Consider the following 7882-nt stretch of genomic DNA (forward strand, 5'->3'; position numbering starts at 1 on the left):
TCCTATAACTAAGATACATGAAATCTCTTGGAAACACTTTCTTCACGGTATTAATTTCTGTCAGAAGAAATTCTTCAAAGACTTTGGTAAATATGCTGCAATTGGACCGAAGCAACAATGTTATCCCTCTTTCACCCACACAAACATTATCAATAATGGTTTTTGAAAGCGCTTTGAGTCACCCATCCAAGAAGATGGAAAGCCTTGATTGATGAACGTACTTGGGCCGGAGATGATCCCATAGAAGTGCAGCTCGTTGAATCATGATATCTTCATCATGGTGTCGATGAAAGATTTTCACCTCCACAAAAATGTTTGTGCTTTCAATTTTTTGGGGAAATTCAAAATTGGCTCATGCTTTTAAAAACTTATTCAGCATTTTAAAAATTCATTTTCAATTGTTTTTATAAATTCAAAAAATGTACAGGATTTTCAAAAAAATGTTTTTTGCTTTCTAGAAATTGTTCTGAATGTTAGAATTCCTGTTGTTTACAATTTTTTCCTCAAAACTCTAATAATGTTCATGTTTTCCCATAATGTTTGGAACTTTCAAAAAAGTTCAGGTTTTTCAAAAATTGTTTGCGGTTTCCCAAAATGTTTGATTTATTTAGAAAATACTAGTGTTTTCATATTTTTTTGTAAATTCCAAAAATATACGAGAATTTCAGAAAAATGCTATTTTTTCTGTAAACTGTTCAGAATGTTAAAAATATTCCTCTTTTCAATTTTTTCTCAAAACTCAAAAAATGTTTGGGAATTATTTAAAATGTTCGCGCTTTTGAAAAATTGTTCATGATTTCCAAAATGTTCCCATTAACAAGTTTTGTTCTCTAAGTTCCAAAATATCTGCATTTTTTCATAAAATATTTAGGATTTTGAAAATGGTTCCTGTCAAAAAAGGCAAGGTTTTAAGAAAAAAATATTTTTCAAAGTTTGCTAGAGTTGGTGAAATAATTGCTGGATTTTCAAACATTACTTGCTTTTAAAAAAATATTCATAATTTCCAAGTTAAGATGTAAAATCCAAAAACTGCGTGGATTATGTGTTGTAGTTAGTTCTTAAGGTGGTACGCTCCTCTTTAGCCATGAATCTCTTATAGGTTGACTGGTTAGTAGTTACACTTTCTAAGGTGGAGGTGCCGTAGAAAATGCATATATCCATCCATCACCAAGATATCGAAAGGAGTGGTCATGCATATGTTTTCCTGACCAAGATATCAAAGGGGTTTTCTTTTCCAGGTCGAGTTTGTTCACCTGCTTTGAATAATACACGGATGTATGCGGTTATCCTCCTTTTCAAAAGAAATAATGTTTCCCTTTTATATATAACCAGGAGCGGAGGCAGGATTGGACTAAGCCTTGAGAGCGGGTTTCATATAGGGTGTATAACTGTATATACACCCATAGACCAAAAGTTCCCCTTCCACATCAGGCCGATTGCGAAGAGAGAGAGAGAGGGGAGAGACATGGAACAGTCAACAGTGAAATGAGGAACCTAATGGATGCCCGATGGGGGCTGAAGGAGAGGAGGAAGCGGGAGGAGGAAACCTACAATGGCCAAGACGATCAAAGACCAGGCACCCCTGCCGGCCGGTGTAGACGAGCGATCCTTTGCCATGGCATTGTCTGCGAAGCATATTTCCATAGCGCAAGGTGCTGAACGGGAAATGAGCATCAAGTGGGAAATAAACTATGTCTCCGAGGTTCAGCATTGACCAGCCCTTCTTCGTTGTCGCCGCCTGATTTGCAATCAGCACTTTCATGTCTCCCGTTCCCCATGTTCCACCATCGCCATGGCTGTGGCTGGCCCTTTCTCCTCCTCCTCCTCCTCCTGGGTTTCCCCTTTGATGAATCTTCTCTCTTGCGCGGAGAAGCAGCGGCCGCCGGTAGCCATAGGGTCGTCCTCTACCCGGAGTCCGCGACGGTCTCGTCCATCGTGAGCAGCAAGTACAGGACCGCCTTCCATTTCCAGCCCCCCAAGAACTGGATCAACGGTACATATGCGCTCATCTCTACACCTTCTTTTGTGTTTCTCCCATATGTAAGTGCAGGTCCTATCTTCCCCATTTCTGCTGCGGTTTCCCTTTGATTTGCTGCCTGAAATGTGTCGCCGGACATTTTGACTGCTAGTCTGAACCTTCACTTGATTGCATTGTAAATTAATGTTATCGCCAATGCGCTAGTGGTACCTGATGATTTAGGTCTTTATGGTCTGGAGAAGCTTACTTGTCAGATAATTTAGCTTCTTCACCTGCCTTCAGTTTTCCCCTTTGGCCTCTGCAATGTCAGAAACATATTTGTATAAGCATTTAGGTCCTGAATTCTATATCTAACATTTCTTCATCATTGTTTCGCACGACATGGAAATCCTCGCCACGACGACCATACAGATCCAAATGGTATGTAACTATGTATGCATTTGGGTTGATTACTTGAATAAAATCAACCACAACTAGAGTAGTAGATAAATGTAATGGATGGCTGCAATCATCAGGACCTCTGTACTACAAGGGCTTGTACCATCTCTTCTACCAGTACAACCCCGGCAGCGTTGTCCCAGGCAACAAGACCTGGGCTCACTCTGTCTCCACCGACCTCGTCAACTGGCTCCGGCTCGAGACGGCATTGGACCGGACCGAGCCCTACGATGCCAAGGGCTGCTGGTCCGGCTCAGTCACTGTCCTCGCCGATGGCCGGCCAGCCATCCTCTACACCGGCGCAGACGACGTGAAGAACCAAGCCCAATGCATCGCCTTCCCCAGTAACAGCTCCGACCCGTATCTCAGGGAATGGACCAAGCCCAGCAGCAACCCGGTGATCCGTCCGGACGGGCCGGGCCTGAACCCAAGACAGTTCAGGGACCCGACGACCGGGTGGACCGGGCCGGACGGGCAGTGGAGGATAGCAGTTGGGGCCGAGCTGGACGGCTACAGTGCGGCACTCTTGTACAAGAGTGAGGACTTTGTGAGTTGGAGCAGGGTTGATCACCCGCTCTACTCCTCCAACTCATCCACCATGTGGGAGTGCCCCGACTTCTTCGCGGCGCTGCCTGGCAACACCAGCGGACTGGACCTCTCCGCGGCGACCCCGAGTGGCGCCAAGCATGTCCTCAAGATGAGCCTAGATTCCTGTGACAAGTACATGGTTGGGGTATATGATCTGGAAGCCGATAAGTTTGCGCCGGATAATGTCGTGGACGATAGGCGTCTGTGGCTGAGGATCGACTACGGCAATTACTTCGCGTCAAAGTCATTCTTCGACGCAAAAAAGGGGAGGAGGATCATATGGGGCTGGGCTAATGAGTCGGATAGTTCGTCGGATGATGCCGCAAAAGGTTGGGCTGGGATCCAGGTAAGTAAGAAAAACTGCCCCTGGTTCACTGATCACTGTCAGTCAAGTTCCAGGAACTAATGATTTTGAGTGGTTTAGCAGATATATACCACTGTGACATGTGTATCCTCGTTTGTTAGGCAATCCCCAGGACAATATGGTTAGATAGCGATGGTAATCAGTTGCTGCAATGGCCCGTTGAAGAGATCGAGTCCCTTCGAAGAAACGAAATTAGTCATCAAGGAATAGAGCTGAAAAAGGGTGACATGTTTGAAATTAAGGGGACTGATACTTTGCAGGCTAGTTCCTTCTTTTTTTCACACAGATTCCTACTGCTTGATATTTTTACTTTAAAAGTGGCATGTCAGATAAAAATCAGTTTGGTCTTGTGGTGATTAACCAGACATGATTTTCTTGGAATAGGCGGATGTGGAGATAGAGTTTGAGCCAGGAACCATGGATGAAGCTGATGCTTTTGATCCTTCCTGGCTCTTGGACACGGAGAAGCATTGCAGGGAAGCAGATGCATCAGCTCCTGGTGGCCTGGGGCCATTTGGGCTTGTGGTTCTAGCCTCTGATGACATGGAGGAGCACACTGCCGTGCATTTCAGAGTCTACAAATCAAAGCACAAGCACGTGATTCTTATGTGCTCTGACCTAAGAAGGTTAATTTAATTCCTATGGATTTACTTTTTTGTCTTTCTTGTATGTTCTCTACAATACTCACAGAAATTGATACTATATCAGAAAATTTTCACTCTCTGTTCTACATTGCATCAATATAAGCAAGAGAGTTCAGTTTCGAAATTAAAAAAAATATAAGCAAGAGAGTTACCTTTTTTCCTTGTATACAGGTCGTCCCTGAGATCAGGGCTGTACACGCCGGCCTATGGAGGCTTCTTCGAATTTGACATTGAAAAGGAAAGGAAGATATCTTTGAGAACATTGGTTAGGCCTTGGGACTTCTTTCTCCCCATGCACTCATATCACTAGTGTGATAATTGGACAGAGATGCTCTAACAGCCATGGGTCTCCCGTGCAGATCGATCGTTCTGCAGTGGAGAGCTTTGGTGGTGGCGGCAGGGTCTGCATCATGGCTAGGGTCTACCCGGTTGCGCTGGTCGACGACAGAGGCGCTCATATGTATGCTTTTAACAATGGCACGACCACGGTCATGGTGTCACAGCTCAAGGCATGGAGCATGAGAAGGGCACATATGAATGTGAAGAAGGGATGAAGTACTTGCCCAACAGAGCAAAGGCTAATAGGCAGTGGTGCGAAAATGTTACTTGATTAATGTGCATTGCATGAAGCAGAGTGGAATGTGGACTACTTGCTACTACCTCCATAAATGTATTTAGGAATGGAGGTAGTAGTTACTAGTCATATTGTTATGGTGCAAAAATATGGTTGCGTGCATTGCATGAAGCAGAGGCTGGGAGGATGATCTTTTCATTGTCTAAAAAAATCATGTGAAGAAACAATTGTACTTGTTCTGTTGTCAAATCTGCAAAGGCGTTCTTACGCTCTAGCACTGGTGCTAGGCATTTATATGCTGTTTGAGTTGACCTATTGCTCATATTGTATGCGACAAACACGGTTGATCCACTCCAAGTACATGTATCTTGGAATATTATGTTTGGAGAAAATGAGAAAAATACTCACTTCTTTTACTCTGCATCACTCTGCTTGTAGGATGATCAGGGGATGATAAACTCCAGTTGTACATCCCATATACTGTTCTCTAATAATTCCTGAGCTTGCACCTTCTTCTATTCATACTTCCCTGTTGCTATATACTGGAGATGGAGGTAAGTGAGAATGCAAGAAATTGACCTGGTGCTCATGAAGAAAAATATTAAACTAACGATTTGTAATTCGATCATTTCTTCCTTTTCCTGAGAACTAAACAAACAGAGAAGTTCGATGTGAATTTCACTCTTGGTCTCCATACAAAGAGCTACTTCATTAAAAAAAATATTCTACTGGAGTGCACAATAGGAAGATGTGTTTCTGACGAGTGAATTGCTAGAAACCACCACATTTGGGGCTTATCTTGCAGCATGTCACTCCTCCTTCTTCTGACGAAACTGAAGACAGCATGTCACTCCTCCTTCTTCAGCATTTTCAGGCGTAGGGAGCGCCGCACGTCATTGTTGTTCACCGCCGCCCTCTTCTTCTTGGCCGGCGCTGGCTCCACCACATCTTCACCGCCGCCCTCCTCTTCTTGCTTCACGGCGACGAGCTCTGGGTTGTCGACGTCCTCCGGCAGCTTATCCACATCAATTGGGCTGTTCTTCTGCCCCTCGACGGCGTGGAGGACGGGCGCCAGGAGCTGCACATCAGGCTCGTCGGAGGAGGAGTCGGAGGAGAGTACGACGACCTCGTCCACCTCGTCGTTAGAGGAGTAGCCGTCAGATTCGTCAGAGTCGTAGTCATCAGAGGACTCGGACTTGGCGTCGGAGTCGTCGTCTGGCCCGAGCACCCATGGATTGCGCCTCTCCTAGTAGGCGTTGTTGATGGGGGCTGGGAGAGCGAGGACGGCGTCGGTGATGTCATCCGCGGCGGTCGGCGGCGTGGTGGATGAGCGGTACATCCACCAACGGGCGCGCTGCCCGGGGTCGGGGGAGCGCTGCACCTTGCGCATCGCCCACAGGAGAATGGTCGCCGGCGGGACGGTGCAGCCGGCAGGGAATGCACGCTGCCTTTCGGCAGGTGTCATCACCTTCACCAGGCCGCGGGCATGGTTCCTCAGCATCGCCGCACTGGGGAACCAACGCGCGATCTCCCTGTACTGCGCGCACAGCTTGCGGTTGTTGCCGGTGAGCTCTTCGATGGCCAGCTGCCAGTCCATGGCGACGGGGGTGGGGGTGGCTGTCGGAGATGGTTTCGACGGGAGAGAGGGGGAAGAGGAGTGGGCGGTGCGGGCGGCGAGTGGGCGAGTGATCGAAGAGAGCGGTAGGTGGACACGTATTAAAGGCAGAAACCGAAACGACTAGTTATACTAAACGGACGTTCACCATGCTGGCGGCCTCAACGCACTCTCAACACAGTGCGTGCCTAACTAAATATAAGTAAAATTGCGGATGCTACTAAAACAACATCACTAGCACTATCCTATTGGTATTGAACCCTTGGTTACTACCCACTGGTCCTCGGTTCGATCCCCAGCAGGCCAAACTATTTTTGTGCAATTTTTTTTGGATTTACAAAATTAATATGTCAGTAACTTCTTAGGGTTTTTATTTTTGTTCAATTTTTTTGGATTTAAAAAATTAATATGTCAGTAACTTCTTAGGGTTTTTTCGACTCCGAGGCACCCTAAATGCCCAAGTGGAGACATTTTAGGTTTTGTCGACGCCGAGGAACCCTAAATGTCCAAGTGGAGACATTTTGGGTTTTGTCGACGCCGAGGCACCCTAAATGCTCAAGTGGAGACATTTTGGGTTTTGTCGATGCCGAGGCACCCTAAATGCCCAAGTGGAGACATTTTAGGTTTTTTCGACTCCGAGGCACCTTAAATGCCCAAGTGGAGACATTTTAGGTTTTGTCGACACCGAGGCACCCTAAATGCCCAAGTGGAGACATTTTGGGTTTTGTCGACGCCGACGCCGAGGCACTCAACTTGTTGCAACACATCATAACACATCATATCAACAACATGAAAACTAAGATCATCATCATATCAATAATGAAACTATGCTCATCATCACAACAAAAGAATGAAAACTTGTTGCAAAACATCATAACTAATAAGTTCATCATCACATCATCATAACCAGAGTATCATAGTGCATCACAACCATTAGGTACATTACATAGTCCACCACTTGGACTTGAACTAACTGGTTTCAACATGAAATTCTTAATATTCTTCATCACAAACTAGCCAAAAAAGGCTGAATTAAACATGTTTCAACATTACATCACTTCTTGCTGCCTTGAGAACAATTGAACCATTTAGACATCTTGTATGATGGCTTTCTCACTCTTCCAGTACCTGACAGTCTTGGTGGTATGAATGTTTTCTTTCCCCTTGACCTAGCAGCAGTAGCAGAAGATGAACTAGGCCTATCAGCAGCAGCAGAAGATGAACTTGGCCTTGTTGGAGCAGGAGCAGAAGGAGCTGCCCTAGGTATAGCCCTAGTTGCAGTCCTAGCTGCAGCTAGAGCTCTTGCCCTTGCTGCTGGTGGAGCTGTCTGTAACACCCCGGATATGACTTTCCCAATATGTATTCCAACTCTTGCCGTTTCCGGCTTTAAGTTATTTTATTTTCTCGGGTTCGGGTCTTTCTCTTCGTGTGTTGTTATCATTGTCATGCACCTCATATCATGTCATCATGTGCATTGCATTTGCATACATGTTCATATCATGCATTCGAGCTTTTTCCCCGTTGTCCGTTTTGCATTCCGGCGCTTCGTTCTCCTCCGGTGGTCATTTCTACTTTTCTTTCGTGTGTGGGGTTTAAACATTTCCGGATTGGACCGAGACTTGCCAAGCGGCCTTGGTTTACTACCGGTAGACCGTCTGTCAAGTTTCGTATCATTTGGACT

General features: G+C 45.6%; 1 protein-coding gene across 1 annotated transcript; it reads left to right on the forward strand.

The window, feature by feature from the left end:
- Positions 1-1370: 1370 nt before the first annotated feature.
- Positions 1371-4880, forward strand: LOC125515721 (beta-fructofuranosidase, insoluble isoenzyme 4). Its single transcript, XM_048681229.2, has 7 exons — positions 1371-1993; positions 2390-2398; positions 2494-3350; positions 3470-3628; positions 3753-3994; positions 4184-4277; positions 4372-4880. The coding sequence occupies exons 1-7, from the start codon at positions 1777-1779 to the stop codon at positions 4564-4566; spliced, it is 1773 nt and encodes a 590-aa protein (XP_048537186.2). The 5' UTR covers positions 1371-1776; the 3' UTR covers positions 4567-4880.
- The last annotated feature ends 3002 nt before the right edge of the window (positions 4881-7882 follow it).

The sequence above is a fragment of the Triticum urartu genome, chromosome 6A (assembly GCF_056163025.1).
Source record: "Triticum urartu cultivar PI428250 chromosome 6A, HENAU_Tu73, whole genome shotgun sequence".
Classification (NCBI taxonomy): Eukaryota; Viridiplantae; Streptophyta; class Magnoliopsida; order Poales; family Poaceae; genus Triticum; species Triticum urartu.